The 22719-nt window shown below is 46.8% G+C and overlaps 1 protein-coding gene across 2 annotated transcripts in view; it reads right to left on the reverse strand.

Annotated features, from left to right (window-relative positions):
• Positions 1-767: 767 nt before the first annotated feature.
• LOC133938242 (neurogenic locus notch homolog protein 1-like) overlaps positions 768-22719 on the reverse strand; it is a 38902-nt gene continuing 16950 nt past the window's right edge. The window contains exons 7-33 of one of the 2 annotated variants that reach the window (XM_062381471.1): positions 22446-22631; positions 21602-21715; positions 18709-18822; positions 18313-18546; positions 18105-18215; positions 17248-17440; positions 16753-16898; positions 16451-16564; positions 15616-15735; positions 14830-14982; positions 14509-14737; positions 13915-14116; positions 13640-13793; positions 13334-13518; positions 12732-12864; positions 11389-11646; positions 10867-10979; positions 10152-10723; positions 9050-9484; positions 8800-8948; positions 6056-6269; positions 5651-5741; positions 5220-5382; positions 3672-3970; positions 2754-2901; positions 2561-2658; positions 768-2441 (exon numbers count right to left, since the gene is read on the reverse strand). In XM_062381471.1, coding sequence (XP_062237455.1) covers positions 1068-2441; positions 2561-2658; positions 2754-2901; positions 3672-3970; positions 5220-5382; positions 5651-5741; positions 6056-6269; positions 8800-8948; positions 9050-9484; positions 10152-10723; positions 10867-10979; positions 11389-11646; positions 12732-12864; positions 13334-13518; positions 13640-13793; positions 13915-14116; positions 14509-14737; positions 14830-14982; positions 15616-15735; positions 16451-16564; positions 16753-16898; positions 17248-17440; positions 18105-18215; positions 18313-18546; positions 18709-18822; positions 21602-21715; positions 22446-22631 — 6302 coding nt within the window. In that variant the 3' untranslated portion in view covers positions 768-1067. Of the gene's footprint in view, positions 2442-2560; positions 2659-2753; positions 2902-3671; positions 3971-5219; positions 5386-5650; positions 5742-6055; positions 6270-8799; positions 8949-9049; positions 9485-10151; positions 10724-10866; positions 10980-11388; positions 11647-12731; positions 12865-13333; positions 13519-13639; positions 13794-13914; positions 14117-14508; positions 14738-14829; positions 14983-15615; positions 15736-16450; positions 16565-16752; positions 16899-17247; positions 17441-18104; positions 18216-18312; positions 18547-18708; positions 18823-21601; positions 21716-22445; positions 22632-22719 lie in introns of both variants that reach the window. The other variant, XM_062381470.1, reaches the window with a different exon arrangement.

The raw sequence follows: 22719 nt of genomic DNA on the forward strand, positions 1-22719 counted from the left end.
TGTATATAATTCCAATTTATTTATGCATAAGGGACAGTGAAATACAAAATATATATATTCTGTTCTGTTTGATTTTTTAGAGGCTGTTGACTGGTGCGAGACCGATCAAATTGCATGCTTAAGACATCAGATTTCTTAAACAAAATCTTGCTTACACGGGAACATATTTACAAAAGGGTGAACACAGCCATAGGCTCAAACTAATCGGAGGGACGGGGGAAAATGAAGTTTCCTTCTCCCTCTGCACATCAACATACACTGTGGCCAACCGGCCAGTTCTCCAACACCACAGGACCAGCAGTTACTCAAGCCTGTCTTAACCGCCAATCTCCAAGATGGCTGTATACTGTACACCGTTTCACATCTCCACCACATCTCTACGTATGAATGCAATCAAATCTAGAGGCACAACGCAACGCTGTTCCACCGATTCTGGAAATGTACACAACTCTAGAGTGTAACTAAGAATCACATAATATTTTAAAAGGGGAAAAGGACTTGCGCATGAAACACGGGACATATCCTCCGCTAACTTTCTCCACCTGCTGACTAGACGATTTCCCACATTTAACCACAAATTGAAATAACACTGAAACATAAAATGTGCTCTATAAAATGCCCCTTAATCACAATTTTCATTATAAACAAGATTATACAAAAAAAATCCATATAAACAAAGACTGAGAAATCAAATGAAACAAAAAGGCAAAGACTAAAAGTCCTCGAGGAAATAAATACCCAGTGTGTATGCTGCGACTTCACTGCAGAAAAAAAAAGCACTACAAGAAAAGAGTCTCTTAAAGACCGTCTCTGTCCTGCGTACAAACCCAACACCATGGATCCCCGAAATTTCTGTAAGCAGGCAATGTGTATAAATAAAATAAGACATTAATAAATAAAAAGAATGGATGAAAAGCAGGAGTTGCTGTTAGTATGAAAGCATTTAAAAAAAGTCCTATTTAATCTTGTTTACAACTTTGCCCTTTTTCTCATTTTTTTTTCAGTGTGCCTTTTTTTGTATAAAAAAAATAGAGAGCAGCTCTTCTGGGCAGAAAGACGCATGCTCTTTATTTGAACTGTTCAGGTATATGTCCAATCTGAGACTGCATGCTCGTCGGTGGACTCGAGATGCCCTCGGACCAGTCGGACAGGTTGGAATGAGGTGATGAACTGGACCACTGATCGGGGGAGCCGGGGGAGGGCGTTAGAAAGGGGTGGTCCGGCACCTGGACCTGATGGTTCGGGGTGTTGTCCATGGGGCCTGAATAACTGTGCTGGGAGGGTGGGGTGAGGAACTGGGTACTGGCCATTGACTGGTTGATGGCGGAGGGCATGATCTGGGTTTCCTGTGGCAGGATGGTGTGGATGGGCATGCTGGAGCTGCCGGTGCCCTGCTGGAGCTCCGGAGAACTCAGCTCACCACTGATGAAGCTCTGGCTGTTGGCGCTGTTTGAGTTTTGATGCTGCAGCTGGATGTTTTGCTGCTGCTGCTGCTGCTGCTGTTGTTGTTGTTGCTGCTGCTGGAGCTGCTGCAGGTTCTGCAGCTGCTGCATCTGCTGAGCCTGCTGCTGCATGATGAGGGGCTGCGGTGCCAGTCTGGTGCCCTGGATCCCCTGGTAGGTCATCATCTGAGACAGGCTGGTGGCGGTGTGGCCGTTGTGGAGTGCGGTCATCATCCCATGTTGGCCTCCCTGGTGAGGACCTCCCCTCATAGGGTTGAACTGGCCTTGCTGGCTCATGGTGCCATGCATCCTGGACAGCCAATCACACTGGCCATTCATGGCGCCCTGGCCACCGGAGCCAGACACGGGCAGATGCGTGAGACGTGGAGGAAGCGGGTCAAACTGCATGCGCGCCAGGTCCTGCTTGTTTGGCATCACCATGTGGTTTACAGGCAGGTGAGGGTCAGACATCCCCTGCAGATGGTTCAGGGATACAGATGGCGACTGCTGGAAAGGTGAGGTCATCATGGGCGGCGAGGCCACGTCAGAAACATAGCCGTGAGGAGACTCCAACGAGTCAACGGGTGACAGAACAGCCGAGCTGTCCAGGAGATTCCCGGACTTCCCGTCCTGGGAAATCTTCTTCTTCGCCTTCATGTCTTTGCCGTCCTTGCAGCCGATGCCCTTGGTGCTGGGCTTGCGAGCCTTCTTGCCTTGACCATGAGACTGTTGCTGCTTCATGCCGCCCAGGTAACCGTTGGGCGAGCAAAGAGGGGGCGACAAAGTGGTGCTGAGAGACCCTACATGCATGGGAGGACTTCGTACCAGGTTGTACTCGTCCATCAGATGCACGATGTCGTGATGCATTCTCTCCTGTGCAATGTCTCTGGGCAGCCGGTCCATGTGGTCAGTTATTTCCCTGTTGGCGAAGTGGTCCAGTAAGACCTTGGCGGTCTCGTAGCTTCCCTCCCTGGCAGCCAGGAACAGAGGTGTTTCCTCCTGAGGCAGAGAGAAAGAGAATCCACACGTTAAGATAATCTCACAAGCACAAGGTTATAATGTTTCAGAAAGAAGTGGTTTTACAGCACAGAGGAAGAAGAGATAGATTGTTTTCACACCTTGTTGTTTTGCATGTCCTTGTTGGCACCGTTTTTAAGAAGAACAATAGCAGCCTCAATGTTATTTACAGCTGCAGCCCAGTGTAGAGCGGATTTACCTGAGAAGACAACAAAAAAACAAAAGGTTATTGAATCTTCATTTGAGGCTATTTTTCAGGACTAAGAAGTTTTCTAAGAGTTTTAGGTCTTTTACCGAAATCATCGATTGCATTGACGTCAGCGTGGCAGTTGATGAGCTCCTCCACCATCCCCTCCACCGCCAGCCGGGCCGCCAAGATCAGGGGGGTGGTGCCGTCGTGCATACGGGAATCCAAGTCGGTGGCGCGGTTCCTTATCAGAATCTAGAGACACACAATAATTACATTTAATCTTAATAATATCCAATGGAAATTTCAAGATTTTCAAACATTAAATGGACGAAGTACACTGTTATTAAATTGAAGTAAGTTTAACATCTGGTCAGGTTTGTTTCTGATAGTTTATCGATTATTTGACAGCTGTAATTTATTGGGGATTTAACTACCAACTTCCTGTGGATCAACACCTTTACTGCTTAGTCCACAAATTCTCAGACAACAATAAAAATACGAGAATCACAATTTCACAAAACACCTTATTTACTTTAACAAACAATCTAAGACACAATTAACCGAACCATAAAACAAATCATCAGCAAGTCGTGGCATCTGAGGAGATGGAAACACCCAACGTTTGGTATTTTTTAAATAAAACAGTTGTAATTGACCGATCCTGTTTTAATTTCAGTTAAATACATCAACTATACCACCTGGGAAATAGTTTTGAACGGCAAGATTTATAAGATTTGTTAAATATCGATAAAGCACAAATAGTTTTCTGTTTATGTATTAAACATATAAATTGGCCAGTTATCTGTAGGAAGCCTGGGAGAAGAGGAAAAGAATCTGCTCTTTCTTTTCTCCACATGTTTTTTAGTTGTAATACAAAGAAGAAGATGATGTACATTTTTGTAAATTAGGAGCTTATTGTATCCCCAAAAGGGATGAAACAAATGCATTGGCATGACACAGAAATACAGAATCAAAATTGTATGTTTAAATGCATGTAATAAATTTGGCACATGAGAGCTCACCTGGAAAACACCCTGGGCGTCAGCAGCCACAGCAGCGTGCAGAGGCGTCCTGCCCATGTTGTCCTGGATGTTGGCGTCAGCGCTGGCCTCCAGGAGGCGCTTGGCGGCGTCGGACCGGGCGTAGCGGGCGGCCAGGTGAAGAGCGGTCTCACCCGTACGGTCGGTCTGATTGTGGAGGGCAGCACCTTGGTAGATGAAGTCGTTGATCACGTTGGCGGAGGCGTCCTCCTCTTCCTCGCTGTTGCCGGTTTCTAAACCTCCCCCGCTGCAGGAGGCGATCATCAGAGGCGTGAATCCATCTGGAGGAGAGGGAGGAGAGAGGGATTTGAGAAGAGGTGACGGACTGCGTGGTCAGCACCGAGCCGGCGGGCTGCTACAAGAAGAGAAGAGCCTGCACTTCAAAGCATCCGCCAGATCAAAACAAGGCAACAAACAAATCGAATGTGGATTTGACACTTTTGCCTGGGTTGAATCATCACAGCTCTCCTTTCGATCATGGATTCTGATCAAGGCCCCGGCACAGGAGAGGCTTCTGAGGGAAAGCGAAGCTGGGGGGATAGAGGCCGGGGCTTGTTAAAGCTAGGCTGCTGCAAAACCCAAACATTCATATCTAACTGTGAGAGGCAGCCCTGTCAGCCGCCTCGGATTCGTTTTCTCCTCTTCAAAAGGATCCCAAGCCCCAGATCTCGCAGATTTGGTCGATTCAAGTGCATCGATCCCCAGCGGGGGGGGGGGGGGGGGGGGAAGTGTGCTCTCAAGTTCTTAACCCCGCTACTTTGATTGTTCGTAGCTTTTGTTCAGGGAATTTGGCACTTATTACAAAATTAGGTTTTTGCATTTGATGCCTTCATTGGGTTTTGTTTTGTGGAGAAGAAGAAAAAGCACAGAGGCCCATTACTGGTCAAATGATTAATCTGATCAGGAATGAGTGTTTTCCCTCAGGCGCCTGGCTTCCAGTCGGCTGCTTTGAAGAAGATCCTTTACCCTGAGGACATGGGGCTTTAGCAACTCCTACATGCGCGATTACACACACACACACGCACACACACATTGAACACACAAGAAACGTGAAAGGTTCCTTTAGAAAAGGCGTGATTCAATCTACACACACACACATAAAAACACAACTAGAAATGTTTACTCAAAAACTTTCACCCCTTGATCAATATCACAAGCTTTGGCATATAAGTTAATATCAGTTCCACTAACGAGGAAGTATTCCATCACAAATTATTTCACAATTTTTTTTAAAGGTTTGAAGAGAAGAAATTATCCAGAATTTTCAAAAAACAAGCAAGAAATAAAACAAAAATAAAGCAAATTAAGAAATAATTTTACATTAAACCTTCTTAAGAAAGTCACAAATTAAACTGATTTAATTAAATTTAATCTAAATTAATTTTAATTAACAATCATGCTTGTGTGGAAATAATATTATTCTTTGTAAAAAAATAGGAGAATCTGATCTAAATTAGATCCACATCCACAAGCACAGAATTCCCTCTGATTTCCTTAATATATATGTAATATGCAAAGCCTTCTTCCCACCTGGTCCCCGGACATTGACGTCCATGCAGTCGTTCTCGATCTCGCCCTGAGGGGGTGTGGGAGCGATGGAGGGGACTCGCAGGTCAGCGGCGTCCAGGTGCTGCTGGGTCCACTGGCGGTGGTCCGTCTGGTCGTCCACCTCCAGGATCGCCTGCTCGTCAAACTGCTGGAACCGGGGCAGGAAAGGGTTAGAGCTCTGCAGCTGAGCACCAGAGTTTAAATCAAAGCACAGTAGAATTCAATTTAGTTTTACGTTAAAAAAAAAAAAATCTGGAAAATGGATAATTCAAAATAAATTATTTTTTTAATCCCATATAGGAAAAATCTGTATTTCCTGAGTATTTAAACAAATAATAATTTAGGAATAAGTGGCATAAAATTAACTTTAAATTAAATCTTTAAAATCTCAGTTTGTGTTTCCGTCTCCTCACCCTGAAGCGCTTTGGATCCGACGGCTCGTCCTCGCCCCAGTCCGTCTGGGCGTCATCCATGAGCGAAATGTCCGAAGTGTTTTTCAGTGGCCTGTGAAGAAGCAGCAACCCCAGTAAAGATCCTCGTTCTCTACAGCCTCCATCTCATCCCAGCCCCCCGCCGCTAATGGTGCAGCAATGCCGAAAAACAAAAGCATTGATTGTATCCGCAACCCACCCCTCTGCCCCAACAAGTCAATTAATGAGAACCTGCGATATCATTATCATTAATGATCCGGGCAACACCCTCCTTTCCCCAAATTTTGACTGATCACCAGTTGGACCCGTTTTGTCTTTCAGAACCAGCCCTTCGCCCGACCCGCACAGAAACAGGTGCAACCCGCCGCTGAATAAACCCAAACTTACTTTAATCCCACTGAATCCTCTCCGACCGGCTCACGTCTCTTCTTCTTGCTGGTCTCTGTGGTCTTGAAGCCCTCGGGGAGCCAGAGGCGCCCGTGCTCATGGCGCCGCTTTCGGGCAGCCACCATCCCGACTCCGAGGAAGGCCAGTATCCCGACGCCGCCCAGGACCAGGTAGATGGGGTAGAGGTTCGGTGAGAGCTTTTGGTCCACGTCGCCTGGTAGGAACAGGGACAACATGGTCACGAGGGAAAAGACGTGGACGCCCGGGATCAGCCCGAGTGCCGGAGCAGAGCGAGTCCCGGCTCTTCTACGCCCCCGCGGCTCCCGCTCCCCGGAAAACACACCGCAACCAGCAGGAAGCTCCACAAGCTGACTGACTGCCGGTCCTCACCGCTGGTAAAGCCAGCCTCCACTACCTATTCAGTAATAATCAGAATTGCTAACCACTTTTCAGAAAAGAAAAAAAAACAGGGATGGGGCGTGATAAAAAAAGAAAGAGGGGAAACACCAGCACCACCTCCTCTCTCCCTTTTCAACCTAGGGTACCAGGAGACAACTTTACCATTTCTTCTTTAAGAGAAAAAAAAGGAGGGGGATTAATGAACTTCAAATTACTGCACGCGCTTTAAGCTGTAAAGACGAAGGATTTATTAGGATTTTCGAGATAACAAAGACTCCCAACTTCTAGCACACTCCCGATCAATTTTTCCCCTTCTCTTTTTTTTCCTTTTTTTCCACTAACGATTTTGAAATGATAAACTCCCCCAACCTAAACCCTCAGAGATGCATTAAGTCCTGGTATTACATTCAGCGAGGTGAAGGTTGCAGCAGCCCCTCACACTGTGGGATGAAGTGTGCGAGCGTGTGCACGTGCGTGAGTGTGTTATCTGCGGACGTAAACGTGTACATGTCTGAGAAAGACGGACACAGAGCGTTACTCGGTGTGAGGAGGGGATTGGTGGAGTTGATTTGCAGCAATTAACCATTTTGGAGCCCGAAGCCAGTGGATTTACACAACCAGGGAAGGATTGATTGTTTAGGCCATGAGATTCACAATTGCATTTGTTCACTGCTGCATAACAAATACACAATCAAAGAGCGGCAGGGTTAGGACCCCGACCAGAGGGCGCAGCTGATACTTTGAGTTTGAGCGTTAACGGCGCACGTGTCTCATCCACTCGTGTATGAGCACGAATGTGTCACTGTGAAAACGAGGCCTTTAATGAACCAAAGCAACGTTTCAGCTGATTCACAGAAATCTGATCACATATGATCAGACTGAAAAACATTCAGTCGGGTTTTATTCTTCATTTCTGGCTGTTGTTTTTCTTTTTCTCCTACCAGAATAAGACACCTTTGGTTTATTCTCAAATGAAAATCAATGACCAGACTCCTTGAACTAGTTTGAGTTGTATATTCAAGTTAAATTATTTTGGTTGTGTAAAAGCTGTTTAGAGGATGAGGATGGTGATGTTCTCTGGTTTTGTTGGGGTCTCTCAAACTTCCTGGTCTGTGGCACCACGTCAGTTCATTCCCACTGAAAATGTTATCCTTAAAATCAAGGATATTTTGAAATAGGAGGTTCAAATATTCCTGCGACAGCGACAAAATCAAAATTTGGTGCCATCAGAGTTAAACTCAAGTCCTGATATTTCTCTCATGAAGCCCTAAATATCAAAAGGCTCCACTTCACTACTTGATTAACATAACTACAGACGGACATGTTGATGACCTGATCCTTTCTATTTTATGCTGTGAGAATAAAACCAGAATTCTGACGGACATGTACACTTTAAATTAATTGAGCTATAATTTCAAATAAACTCAAATGTCAATATCTTTCTCTCCTGTTAAGGTTGTATATATTTTATATTTATGTCATGATTTCATTTTTATTTCTAGATTTTCTTGTTTCTATAACATGCAGATTATTATTTATCTTACTTATTACTTACTTTTTTGCAGGTGTTTTCATTTTTTGAAAAGAAAGAGAAAATGTCTCCATTTTTGGACTAACAAAGGATTTTATTTTATTACATCTGATCTTAAAAGGCAACATAATGTACTTTTTAGCAAACATTACTCAACCAGAAGTAAATAATTAATTTGTTAGGGAGAATATCAGCTTTAGGTTGAAACTCATTTTGTGCTTCCAGCAGCAAGAAGGTTTATGTTGAACTGAATCTTAATAGAATATATATATATATATTATGCAGTTCATACAAGGAATGTCACTGGGATCATTGAATTTGGTTGAACCAATTGTTGGCTTTGGTCTATAGGGAATTGCTGACTAGAAAAAAATAATCTCCCCAGACTTAAAATTAAAAGTTTCAGGAGTCTGTCTGATGATTGATTTTCAGAGATGAGCAGACACAAATGCATTTAAAAACTACTCATGATACACAATAGTCTTTTTTTTTTGAGGATCGGTGAATGCTAAATGAGGGGCTTTCCGTAGGTGGCGCCCTTAGCCATTTTGCCACGCCCTTTTCAAAATACTCCAGAATACGTAAATTTTCGCCGCCTTCGAATTTACTGCAAACTCCTACAACTTTTTGAGCACATTAAAGCCCTCAAAAAGCCAATTCATTTACGCGAGAGAAATATAATAATAATAATAATAATCATTTCAATTTCAATAGGGCCTCCCACCGATTTCGGTGCTCTGGCCCTAAAAACAGTCCAGCAGAATTGAAAAGAGCTTTTCTTGAAATGTATCAGACTTGTATGAAGTGCACTCACTGTAAACAGCTGTGATGGTGTAGGGGACGTCCAGTTTCCCGCTGGAGGCAAGCGCCCCGAGGAAGGCTGCAGCATCGTTGGTGCTCTGGAAGCATTCGGTGGACTGCTGGAAGCACTGACGGTTATCCACCTCCAGGTGCACGATGGAACTAAAGTGCAGCACAAAGACAGCGCGTCATATTAAGCAAACAACCAAGGAAAAGAATCAAGAAATGTCATTGCAGGCAACATTTTGAAAACTCTTCCTCACCCTTTAATCTGCAAGTGATCCAGCTCTCTCCTCATCCTCCTGCTCCCTCCTGCAGCATGGTACAGGCTCCTCTTCACCACGTCCAGCACCTTGGCGGGAGCCTCGGACCACGAGTCCACCGAGCGCTTCACGTTGTACTTCCTCAGCTCGTGTTCGTTCCCGTAGTACGGATACACCATCACCTCGCCCTTGCCGTCCTTCCTCAGCACCACGTTGGTCCGGAGCACGCGGCTCAGCTCGCGCAGGAAGGCGGAGGAGTTACTGAGGAGCAGCTCGGGCGCGATGTGGACCACCACCACCAGCTGGCCCACCGCTAGCTTCTCCGGCATGTTGTTGGCGCAGTCCAGGCCGTCCCACTCACACTCAGCGTTGTTGCAGCCCTGGTCACAGTGGCCATCGGCATAGTGGTCCTTACAGTACTGGTCATACAGTGGGCTGGGGGGGGGGGGGGCAGAGGTTAGGGGTGTTGTAATGTGGACGTGAGGATCATTATGTGAAAGGTTTTCTTGCATGGAGCATATTTAGTACACGAAAGATAGAAATAGTTCAAGTGTTTAAGAAAAAGACAATGGTGTCCAGCTTTTGTAATGAAACTGAGCAGGTGTTCGGCGTCAGTGCAGGTTTAGTCTACACAGACTCATATGAGGTCACTATGACCTTTGACCTTTGACCACCAAGAGCCAATCACTTAATTTTTGAGTCCATGTGAAAACTGGTTAAGATTTGAAGGAGTTCCCTAAATGCAGATTTGAAACAACACATTCATGAGGCCAAAAATATCTTTTGTAGGCCAGATATTGTGTTTAGAAGAATGGGACAGACAGACAGACACTGAGACATAAATGTGTTTGTGTCCTGTGCTGCTTCCGTAATGAAACTGTTGGTTTAGTGTAAAACGATGTGTTGAGCAATCCAAATTGGATTAAAATCCTGGATTAGGAAAATGCAATCCTGACATTTTGGAGAAAATGTGTCAAGAGGTTAGTAAATCTAAATCTGTCAAACACAAAATGACACAAGCTTTTTACGATCTGCTTTTATCTGCTATCGCCAGTGTATAAAAGAAGATGCTCTAAATGCATTTCCATCAAAGGTCACTTACTTGCATTGACCTTCCAGATTCTGGCAGTCGAACCCGTCGTACAGGCAGCCGGCGTTATCACACTGCGGGTCGCACACCCCGTTGTTGAAGTAGCGCCAGCACTGCAGCGAGGCCGAGCAGTTCTTCCACGGGTCGTTGAAGTTGAGCGAACAGTCGCCGTTGTCCCAGCCGCACTCGTGGTTGTTGCAGAGCACGTCGCAGAAGCTGTTGTGCTTGTGCTCCTTGCACTGCGGGATCCCGCACTCCACCTCCACCTCCGAGGGCGGCGGGATGTCGTGGCCGAAGCCACCCGGGAAGCTGTAGTCCAGGATGTGGCAGCGGAGGCCGTTGAAGTCCGTGGGGCAGACGCAGTGGTAGTACGGCGCCTCGGAGGTGTACTCGCACGTGCCGCCGTTGTAGCAGGGGTTGGAGTTACAGGGGCTGTCGGTGGGGTACTGGCACTCGGGCCCGGTGAACGTCGGGGTGCACAGACACTTGAGGCTCTTGTGGCCGGAGATGCAGGTGCCTCCATTGCGACAGTGGAGGCTGCCGCAGGCCTGGGCGTCGTACTCGCACGTGGAGCCGGTGAAGCCCTAACGGGAGGTCGGGTTAGAGGTCAGGGTTAGGCTGGGTATCACTCAGTTAGAGGCAATGTATGATTGATTTATTAGCCTACAATGTCTCAACAAATGACAAAGATCTGTGTGTGTGTCTGTGTGTGTGTGTTGTTGCTCACAGGAGGACATTTGCAGATGAAGCCGTTGGGTGTGTTACTGGCGACGGCACAGGTCCCTCCGTTACGACAAGGTATCCCCTTACAGCCATCGAACACCGTGTCGCAGCGCTGACCTACAGAGGAGACACACACAAATAATATTATTTAAAATAAAAAAAAACATCCACACATTTCCTGTTATTGATTACAATTCACATGTACTTGATATCAAAAGCACATCAAACGCCTTTTAGATACTTTACCATATGATATAATGTTTAATATATGTAGACTGTAAACCAATATTGCAAATGTAAATGCATCTGTGGTGATTTAAAGCTGCTCAAATCAGCAACATCTGTATTTGCAGATGTTTACAGGCCATAAGCAACACTAGAACAAAAAAAAACCTGGAGACACAAATTGAAAAATCTCAATTACCCTAATTAAGTCAAAAGAAAAGAGGTCCAGAGTTTCCCCGGCACTATAAAATGGACTGAAGTTGAACATAGGTCCTCCTCCTCTGACCTCCGGCTCTCTTACCCGTGTAGCCGGTGCGACAGTCGCAGCGGTAGTTGTTGGTGAGCTGGATGCAGCTGTGCGTCCCCCGCGGGTCACACGGGTTGGACAGACACTCGTTGACGTCCCCCTCGCAGCGCTCCCCCACGTAGCCCAAGGAGCAGATGCAGTGGTAGCCCCCGACCCGGTCCACGCACTTGCCCTTGTTGAAGCACTTGGGCTCCTTGGTGACGGGGTCGGTGAACGGGTTGCAGTCGTCCATGTTGATCTCACAGTGCACGCCTGAGGGGGAGGAAGGAAGGAGGGACAAGGGACGAGTCTTTAGTTGGTGCAAAGGTAAAGTTTAACAGTCATATGGTTTGGCAACATTTAGTTGTTGACGTCGGGTCATCTGTTTTTCTTGGAATAAACATTTTCTCTTGACCTACTTCACTAAATCTTCTTCTATATGAAAGTCAATCAAAAGCCCCAAACCCATGAACATAAAGTCAATTTTTCAAAATTCAAAATTCCTACATTTGCCTTTTACATAACTGATTTGTCTCTGTTTTACTGCAGATGTAATTTTTTCATTAAATTATTTTTATTCTTTATTCAAAACATTATTGTTTGTTGGATTTGAATTAACCTATGATCAAATAATGCACTCCATAGTTAAATAAAAGGGATTATGGCAGATAATCCACAGTTTATTTGTATTTTTTCCCCATTTTATCCCCATTTATTAGTTTCTCCTTTCTTTAATTGCAAGATAATCTTCTTTACTATAAACTGCAGTGTAGAGAGAAGTAAAACAAAATGATTTGTTTTGAATTACAACATATCCATTGAATTCAATTCCCAGTTAAATTAAGTTTAAAGAGAATGGAAAGGCTGAATTGTGCAGAAATAAAAACACAGAAATACAAAATCGGATTGAACTGAATATGGTGTGCCCTGCTTCTGTAATGCAACACGCTTTAGGGTCAAAAGAAGAATAAGAGAGGGGGGGGGATTACATGGTTTCAGGGTTGAAAAGTTCAGATGTGTTTTTATAATAAATTTTAAAAGAAAAAGACCAATTTCATGGTCGATTTCATGTCAAAGACTCAGACAGTCTCGATTATAAAAAACTCCAGAACCATGTTGGCTTTTTTTGGGATCCACCAAACTCTTCACAGCGCACTTCAGTCTGACCTACAACACACATTCCCTTCATGTCTTCCAGGGAGAAATCGATGGCGTATTTGACAAGTAGACGGAGGGATGGAGGGGAAGACGGGAGGAGGAGTTTGCTGCTAAGCCCTAATTAATGAAGCGTGGAGACGAGGAGGGAGAGGAAGAGGAGGAAGAGGAGGTGCGGAGGCGTGTGCGTGGGGTCCGCTGACCTTGGGTTCCGCGGGGACAGGAGCATTTGTAGGTATTGATCAGGTCAATGCAGGTGCCCCCGTTCTGGCACGGCTGGGAGAAGCACTCATTGATCTCGTCGGAGCAGTTGGTCCCCACGTAGCCTGGCATGCACTGAGAGACGGAGAGAAGAAGAAGGAGGAGAAGAAGAAGAGGAAGAGGAAGAGAGAGGGAGAAGAGAGGGGAAAAGTTGAATCAATGTCTGACATGAAACAAAGATGTTTTTTTGTTTACCTGGCGGTTTCTCTGGCCTCCATCCTGCCAAGGCCAGCAGATCCTTTATTCCAGAGGAGATTAACATAACCGAGCTTCTATTTATAAACAGGCCTCTTCATTAAGACGGCACAGTGTTGCTGCAGCAGTAAAACAATCCAGCTCCCCACACAGCTACTGTACTAACTAATTAACTAAACTAAATAGAGGCTTGAGATTTAAGAATGTATAAAATGAGGTTAATAAGGTATTTGAAATGCATTTACGATTCAATTTGCAATTAAAATCAAACTAAACATTTGCACGATTAGCCTGATTTCTACTTGATTTGTCAGTTTCATGTAAATTGAGGTTCCTCTGGGTTTCTCACCTTGCAGGTGTAACCGCCCAAGAAGTCGGTGCACACGGCTCCGTTCTGGCAGGGGTTCGGCGTGCACTCGTCCACCTGCTCCTCACAGTAGCTCCCGGTGTATCCCACCTGACAGTGGCAGTAGTGAACGTTTCCTGCGTCCAGACACTGGCCCGAGTTACGACACAGATGGGCGACATCCACTCCTTCGTAGAGAGTACGGGACGGAAGGTATATTAATTAATGATTTTAAGAACTTTAATAGGTAAAATACCTGTGCACACAAGTTAATAACCTGTTCATCATCCATCTTATCATCTATCTTACCTCTCTGTTTGGCTGCCACCTCGCAGGAAACACTGGGGACGTCACAGTAGAGGCCCGTCCAGCCGGTCTCACACTCGCAGCTGTAGGTGGTGACCCGCTGCCAGCAGGTTCCTCCGTTCTTACAGGGGGACAAGTCGCACCAGCGAACCAAGTTCTGAAAAGTGCAGCAGAGAAATTAGATATAAAACCACTGATACACACAATATCAACATGGTTTTTTTACAAATTGAAATAAGAAAATAAAACACACAATGACAAAGAGCAACAAGTCCTACCTGACAGTTGAGTCCTGTGTAGCCGTGAGGGCAGGTGCACTTGTAGGTGCCGTAGCTGTCCTGGCAGGTGCCGCCGTTCAGACACGGTTTGGAGTCGCACTCGTTGATGTCGTGCTGGCAGTAGCTGCCGGTGAAGCCGGGCGGGCACAGACACGTGAAGGTGTTGATGCCGTCCATGCAGGTGCCGCCGTTGAAGCAGGAGCTGCAGAATACAGAAAAAGAGGGATGGATGGTTATTTTGTATCTTTTTAGAAAGAAGAGAGAAGGAGGAGAGCAAAGTAAAAGTCAAATTAATGAGCGAAAGTATTATTATTGTATTATTTTATATATTTTAGCCACAAATCTAGTCACACACTAATTTAATGCACAGAAAACTTGTGTTATATTGATCATGGGACAGCTGCAGTACAGGAGATGGTGGGCTATTCAAAGCTCCACCAGAGGGGGCAGTAGTGGACAAGAAAATGGGCTCTACTTTATCAGGAGGAGGAAAATGAACCTGTTGATCTGAACCTGATCCACAAATCTGTGTAAATTTAAAACAGAACCACCACTGCTCCCCCCCCGGCTCTCTGTTCTCTGTGAGCGTCGTACCTCTCCGTGCAGTCGGGGGTGTTATTTTCACAGTGGATCCCGCTGAAGCCGGCCGGGCAGGTGCACGTGTAGCTGTTCACGCAGTCGGTGCAGTTGGCGCCGTTCTTGCACGGGTTGCTCTCGCACTCGTTGATGTCCTCCTCGCACTTTGTGCCCCTGAAGCCGGGCAGGCAGGTGCACAGGAAGCCGTCCACCTCGTCCTTGCAGAAGCCTCCGTTGCTGCAGGGGTCTGAGGAAGAGGAGAAGAGTTTAACTCAGCACCGGCGGGGATATGTGGGTTCACCGGGGGTTGCATGAAGTGGGTAGAATTGGAAAACTCACTGGGTTTGCAGTCGTCAACGTTGGTTTCACAGTTGCGTCCGGTGAAGCCCGGTTTGCAGCCACAGCGGTAACTGCCCAGCGTGTTCTGGCAGGTGGCTCCATTGAGGCAGGGGTTCTTCACACACTCCTTGATGTCTACCTCACAGGTTTGTCCTGAGAGTGGAGGAACGCAGGGAGACTTTGAGTTCATCTCACATGAAGGAACAATAATATGTTCAGATAACAAGATATGGGATATGACAAGATACCGAATGACTGAATGACCAACTACTATTAAACTTTTTACTCTATACAAATGGGAAAGTTTCATTTCTCGTATAGTTCAGGTCAGGTGCTGGTCAAATCTGTGTGACCTGACCCAAAGGAAAAATCCATTATATTTTGGTGTGAGCCAGGATCACAGAGCGGATCCAGGAATTTTTATTCCACTTCCTTGTGAGGGCGTTTTTCAACTTTTCAACACCGTAGAGCAGATCCAAATGAAAAATCTAAATCTAGTGAATATAAATGTGGTTTCATAAGAGAATGTTGTGCCTTGGCAGAGGTTCTACTGAGGAAACCTGGTTATACAATGAACCAAGAAAGAATTCATTCAATTTTGGAAACCCGTAAGATCCAGGAATTTATTGAATTTTCCTCAATATTGCAAATTTTCCACAAATTTCCCCGAGATTCATTCATTGGTCTTGATGAAAAACAGGTTTATTTAGAAGACTGATATCAGTGAATGAAATTGGTGCAGCTTGATTCATGTGGGGCCCTTGTGGAGGGAGATGTCATGTCTACCTTGCCATCCTTCAGGACAGACACACGAGAAGCTCTGATAGTCCTCAGACTCCTGACACATCCCTCCATGCTTGCAGGGCTTGGAGCTGCAGGGGGCCATCAGGGTTTCACAGTTCTCTCCTGCAACACATCAACAGACAAACCACTCATATTACAGCAGAGCTTCATTTGAAATCAATAACAGCCTTAAGGGCCACCGTGCGGTATCATGTAGGAGTCATGAACTTGGAGATAACCCAACCCAAACGGACACAGAATCATCTTTCAGTCAGTGCTATCAGGAGATTCTAGCCAGGTTCTGTTAGTGTTAGAGGCCTGCGGAGACGTTTCTCTATCTGTTTCCACACGATCGGCTCGTACAGGAAGCCGGCTCCAGTTTCCGCCCATTGTGAAGCCATTTGCTTTTCTGTGAGACAGGAAGCAGGCAAACAGGAAATGTGTCAAGCACTCCGTTCCCACCCCAACCCCCCCACCCCCCCCCCCCCCCGCGGCACAAGTAAAGGGACCTGCAGATTTTTTCCGAAAAGACGACTCAACAAATACAAAGAAAATTCTTGCCCTGATCCTTTCCATTATTATCTGTTTTTTCAAATAATAGCTGAGATGACATGAAAATATTTTCCTGATCTCTCATCGAGGACGCTGGTGCACCGAGGAAGTCTTGCCGCTGAACTTTACTCGACAGTTATTTGCTCCGAATCCTTCTTCTGCTCTTTAACTTAAAGTACACATGCCGTGGAAACTTCCCCCACCCCCTCCCGACGCTAGTGAGGAAATGCCTGAGCACCAGGTCAGCACACAAGCATATCAACGATTTGCGATAATATTGTCATACCCGTGTAAGGCAGGACGCAGTTGCACTTGTAGCCGGCCACGTCGTCGATGCAGGTCCCCTGGTTGAGGCAGGGGTTGGAGGCGCACTCGTTGATGTTGGTCTGGCAGTTGGGCCCTGTGGTCGCAGCCGGGGACAGAATTTATTACCCACACACTTCAATTTAAGATGAAGGTCAACAGTCAAGTGGTTTTGGCGGAGGGGAAGTGTGGTTTGGATGATGAACACATGACACAAGCCAACACGCCGACACACACAGACCCCCACACACACACACACACACACACACACATATGGGTACTGACCGGTGAAGCCCACGCGACAGGTGCACACGTATCCGCTGGTCATGTCCTTGCAGGTGCCTCCATTCATGCACGGGTTGGATTCACACTCGTTGTTGTTGATGTCACAGTTCTTGCCGCTCCAGCCGGGATCACACAGGCACTTATAGCTGACGGGGGGGGGGGGGGGAGGTTGGAAATTATTATCGTTGCATATTTGTGGCGTCTGCACCAAACTGCCAAACTATCAAGTACTGAAAATGAAAGTGGAAGATTCTTTATCTTCTTAGATCAGGTAGCTATTGATATAAATGAAATGGTGATCTTTGGGGATATTTAATTAACCCTCTAACCTTAATCTTACATACTGAACCTTTCATTTATCACCTGCTCTAATAACCGTTAGAATAAACTGCCACCCACTGGTAACCTTGGGTTTTGGCCTTAGGGCTGAAAACCGGTTAGAACCACCTCTGGACACTCGACTCTCTCACTGCCCCGGTTCACGGACGTGCTCACCCGTTGATCTTGTCGTCGCAGTGGCCGTGGATGCACGGGTTGCTGAGACACTCGTTGACCTGGGAGAAGCAGGTGGTGTCGTGGTAGCCCTCCGGACACGCGCAGGTGAAGCCGTTGATGCCGTCGATGCAGGTGCCTCCGTTGTGGCAGGGGTTGATGGCGCACTCGTCGATGTTGATGTTACACATGGTGCCTGGAGGAAGAAGAGAGGTTATTCCCTCTTCATCGTCTTTATTGCTGTCGAGGCCAGGTGAGGTGGCTTTGAAATTACGCCGATACCTTTTATTATTAAATACACAACACAACAGACGAAGCCGCCCACACAATGAAGTCTATATCTCAGAGCAGGTGATGTATCGATTCCCAGAAACATGAGGGGGTTTTAAGCCCCTCTTTGTCGGCCACTTGAGGCACTGACGCCATTCAGCCCGGTGCCGCGCATAACATAAAGGCGGCCCATCAGGCTTTAAAGCAGGGGCCCGGCTTCCAAGCTTTTAAAAGCTCAACTTTCAGGAATCTTTCAGGCAATCTTTTCTCTGGCTCAAATCTCCGGTGACAGTGTTCGCCAGAGAGAGAGTGTGTGTGTTTGTGTGTGTGTGTGTGTGTGTGTCCGCGCTTTGTGTGCGAGGGCATCTTGCGTGTCCTAACAGCAGCAGGTCGGGGACAGGGTGGAGCGGGAAGGCGACACCGGTCGAGCCTCAGAGGAGCGTGCTCACTCGCTCGCCATCTGTCTCCCTCCCTCCCCGTCAGGGCCGCACTGCTCCGGCCAGACCTCGAGGAACATGCTCCCTTGTAATTGTTTGAATGTAATCCTCATTTCTACTGTTGTGATTTCAGCAAATGTTCGAGTTGCTTACCGGAGTAGCCTGGTTCACATGCACACTCGTAGCCATTGATCTTGTCGATGCAGGTCCCGTAGTCACAGGGGTTGCTCTTGCAGTCGTCTATGTTGATTTCACAGTTGATTCCTGGAAGAAAATTGGCATTGATTACCTTAAGATTTCATAAAGAAGTCCACCTGGAGATTCTTTTAGTTCCCCATGTGTGTGTGTGTGGTGTGTTTACCTGTGGTTCCCTTGGGGCAGCTGCAGATGTACGAGTTCTCCTGGTCCTGGCAGGTGCCTCCGTTCCTGCACGGCTGGCTCAGGCACTCGTTGATGTTGGTCTCGCACAGCCGGCCCGTGTATCCGGGTCTGCAGTTGCAGCTGAAGGAAGCCAGGCCGTCGACGCAGCTGCCGTAGTGGCAGGGGTTCGAGTGGCACTCGTCGATGTCCGTCTCACAGTGTCTCCCGGAGTAACCTGTCAAAAGAGAGAGGGTTCCAATTGAACTTCTGTATATTTCACAGGCTTGAATCTTGGCCTCCTGTGCCAAAACTTTACACTTTCCAACTACTAACAGTTGTATACTCTGTAAATCCAGGATTTGTTGAACCTTTTAAGCTTTTGTTAGAACTCGTTTACCTTCAGTGCACTCGCAGGTGTACTTGTCGGGCCCGTCTGTGCACTTGGCGCCATTTTTGCAGGGCGTGCTGGCACACTCGTCGATGTCTATCTGGCAGAGGTTCCCAGTGAAGCCTGAAAAAACAACAAGTGGGTTTTATTGTGCCAATGTGTGTGCGTGTGTGTGTCTGTGTGTGTGTGTGTGTGTGTGTGGGTGTGTGTGTACAGACATGGCTACTGTGTTCTCAGCACTTCAAACCAGTCCCGCTCAGAATCCAGCGCCCAGGCTATAAGGGCTCTCGACGAATCAGAAATCTGCATGTTAATTAACGAGAGCTAAACACTATACACTCTCTATTTTCCCCGTCTCCTCTTTTCAGCTCTAAAAGGAGAAGGGAGAGTGTGGGGTGGGGGGGGACTGGCTCGTCGGGAGACAGGGGGGGGGGGGGGGGGGGGATAAGGAAAGAATGAAAGTTGCGAGGCCTCCTGACCGAGGGGCGCGAGACAAAGGCGGGCCTGTGCGCCCAACGCCTCATCTGAGCCCGACTGAGCCGGTTGCCTCCTTTGTCCTCTGAAACTTTTCCATCACAATGTGCATTCTCCCGTCTTACTTTCAGCCCCACTCGACAACCCCCTCCACTCCGGGGTCGTCTCTTACAAAGAGCCAGCTTGACCTTTGACCCTCCACTATTCAAACTCCTCGTCATTCAAAATCCACCAGCAGGCTTTCTCCCTTTTTGTTTTTATATTTTCTTAGCTCATCTCAGATATTCTCCTCTCATGTCCCCTCTGTCACACGATGGTACAGTCCACGAGACGAGTGGGATGTTGTGGCTTGATGAAGCTATAAAGTTCCACTGCCCCCCCTCCCCAGCTCGCAGCAGGAAGACGCAGGTGGTTTAGGCTTAAAAAAAAAAAAGGCAGACAGCGGCTAATCCAGCGAGGAAGTATTTGTGTGGCTGGCGGCGAGCAGAGTTTTCCCAGAGGACTTTGCTAGAACCAGTCAGACTTGGTCCTGAGCACAGACAAGAGATGAGGACCGTGAAGAATAGATCAGGGGCCTCGGAAAAATTAGTAGATGTAAAATGTACTAAGGCTTTAAAGATCATGTTTAAGTTATTAATAAAGACACATTTTGGGTTGTCAACTTGCCTGGTGATTAAAAAGTGATAATTGAACTAATAATGTAAAACTGCACTTGTATCTTAAACAACAGTCTTTTCATATTTCTTTTGTTTCAGTGCCTTTTAATAAGACTTATTGGAAATGTCTCCTCATTCCTGAATGCCTCCGCGTCCAGACCACAACGCAGCCGTGGAGATTTCAAACTCAAACCAGGCCAACAGCGCTCTCCACTCTAGCTGTTCTAAAACTCCTGAGTACCGTGGATGAAGTCTGCCATCAACAACAAGCCGAACAGCCAATAAAGAAGAAACTTCATGAGACTAAAAGCAGAACATGAGCTGTTTGCACACCGAGAGGTTCAAACACATGAGAGCCACTTTTCAAGCAGCGGGAAAAAATAAATAAACTGGAACAAACCCCAGCGACACAAAGTGAGTGTTTATCTGCCAGGACACGATGCAAATATTCAGCTTCTTCACAGGCACATGAAATCCTCCTCAGGGAAATCAAAAGAAGCTTGAGCGGGATTTTCTTACCCTGATGCACACATATGCATAAACATTCAAAAGTTGAAGCTGAAATGTGGCCGTGCACGGAAGGGGGCGCGCACACATGCACCGTGCACCTCAGCCGCCAAAGAGGGATTTATCCGCAGACTGTTGGAATCAGACATTTCAATGGCGCTCAGTGGGGTTTCCATGGCTATTCCATGTACAGAAATGAAAAGAGGGGACCCTCCTCGCCCCCGGGGACAAATTTACATCTCAAGCAGAGCGGTTAAAGCCCCTCCCCCCTCCTCCTTTGGCCCCCCCTTTCCTGTTTCGGCATAACGGTCCCTGCGTCTCAAACCCCCCCCCCCTCCCGTCCCCCCCCCAAAAACACTTTCACCGCCACCACTTAGTGCTGCTTCCTCACATAACCCGCTCTCAATGTCACCCGGGGTTCTCGTAGGCGTTAAGCTCTTGTGTTCACTCTTGTACCCCCCCGCTCTCTCTCTATTAATTCAAAAGCTTCCTCGTCGGGATGTCTTTCTTTCTTTTCCTTTCTCTCTTTCCATTTTTCCCTCCTTCCTCTCTTCTTCTCTCTCTCAACAGGGGGACTCCTGCCTTTCTCCACCCCGGCCGTCTTTGATCCGCCCGACTCGGAGCTTCGCTATTTTCCATCCCAGAATAAGAAAGAAATTACTTCCACATCAATGATCCCAGTGAAAGAATTCAAAACAACATCTGAAGAACGTTCCTTTCTTTTTCTCCCTTTTTCTCTTTTGTCTCTCAATAGTTGCATTCCTTCACCCCAGAACAAAACATCGGTCCAACTACTGTAACGCCTCTGGCATTTCTGCAGCAACACAACTTCCTCCCCTCAAAATAAACCAAACGACAACCTCGCTCCCCACCACGACACAGAGAGCGATATTTAATGAAGCCTTGCCGCAGCTCTGCCTGCTAATTTTAGTCTCGTTCGGATCCACAAGTTTCTGCTCAGTCATCAGTTTGTACCGAGGATGAGAAACTTGTTTAAAAAGTTCAAACTTCCCTCAAGTCCTTCCCTATAGATCGCTTCTTTTTTTCCCTCTCTCCACCTCGACTGCTGCGTTCGTTCGGGGCTACCCGGGCCTGGGTAAGCCTGCCTCAGGGCTGGGATTTGTGCCCGTCCAGAGAGCTGTTTGTGTGTTTGTGTAAGTGTGTGTGTGTGTGTGTGAGTGTGTGTTTGAATGAGAGAGAGAGAGAGAGAGAGAGAGCATCTTCTCCCCCCTCCTCCCTCCTGTGCAGCGGCACGGCAGCCTCACCTGTGGGGCACTGGCAGTCGAAGGAGTTGATCTTGTCGATACACTTGCCGTTGTTCAGGCAGGGGCTGTTGGCGCACTCGTCCGAATCGATCTCGCAGAAGTTCCCCGCGTAGCCTGGCCAATTAGCAAGGGAGGACCGGGGGGGGGGGGGGGGGGGGGGGGGGGGGGGGGGGATGGATCGGTGAGACAGAGAGATACACAGTGAGATTCTGTTTCACACCGCTGTAACATGCCTCTGTACTGGACCTACATTACACACTGTGGCTATGTGAGTCGGAGAATAACTGCAATTAATAATCATTGTCTTAGTTAATTGACTTATCGACACAAACAAATTCATGAAAATCGCAAAGATCATCAGTTTCATTCACACAAGAGATGCAGCTACATCTTTAAAAACTTGGAGGGAACAACAATTAAAACAAAGTACAGATAATAAACTGTTCAGAAGTGAAATTGATTGGAAATTTAACTTAAATTGTAAATAACCGAATAACTTCAGCGCTAGATGAATAGGAGGATGAGAAAAAGGAAGAGAAAGAGGTTGAATTCTACATCTGTCCTGTTTGGTGCCAAGTGGTCAGAGTATTTACCCCAAACGTAAATTACAGGGAAAGTAGAACCTCGCTAAAGCCACAGAGACTGAAAAGGAACAGATTCACCTAGAAGGAGAGTTTGAAAACTGGTGAATAAAAAGGCTGCGTTTGATTCTATGAGAGTTGTTTTCTGAATCTCTGCAATTTGGTGACATGAAAACTAAATTTAAATGAATCACAAGATGGCAAGAAATCACAAATTTTCTCCTGGTTCCACAGGTGAAGATGAAACCTCGTGGGTCTCTCACCTGGCATGCAGATGCAGTGGAAGTCTCCTATCTGGTCAAGGCACGTGGCCTCATTCATGCACGGGTTGGACATGCACTCGTTGATGTCCAGCTCGCAGCGCGGCCCCATGTAGCCCTGCTGGCACTTGCACTCGAACGAGCCCTTTGTGTTGATGCACTTCCCCGCGTGCTCACACGGGTTGGAGCCTGGTTCAGGACAAATTCAAAACATTACAGGTACAATCAGGGCTTCCAGAAAATCCCATGATTACAGATAAGTGTGAGCTTTCGTGAT

The sequence above is a fragment of the Platichthys flesus genome, chromosome 3, assembly GCF_949316205.1.
Source record: "Platichthys flesus chromosome 3, fPlaFle2.1, whole genome shotgun sequence".
Taxonomy (NCBI): Eukaryota; Metazoa; Chordata; class Actinopteri; order Pleuronectiformes; family Pleuronectidae; genus Platichthys; species Platichthys flesus.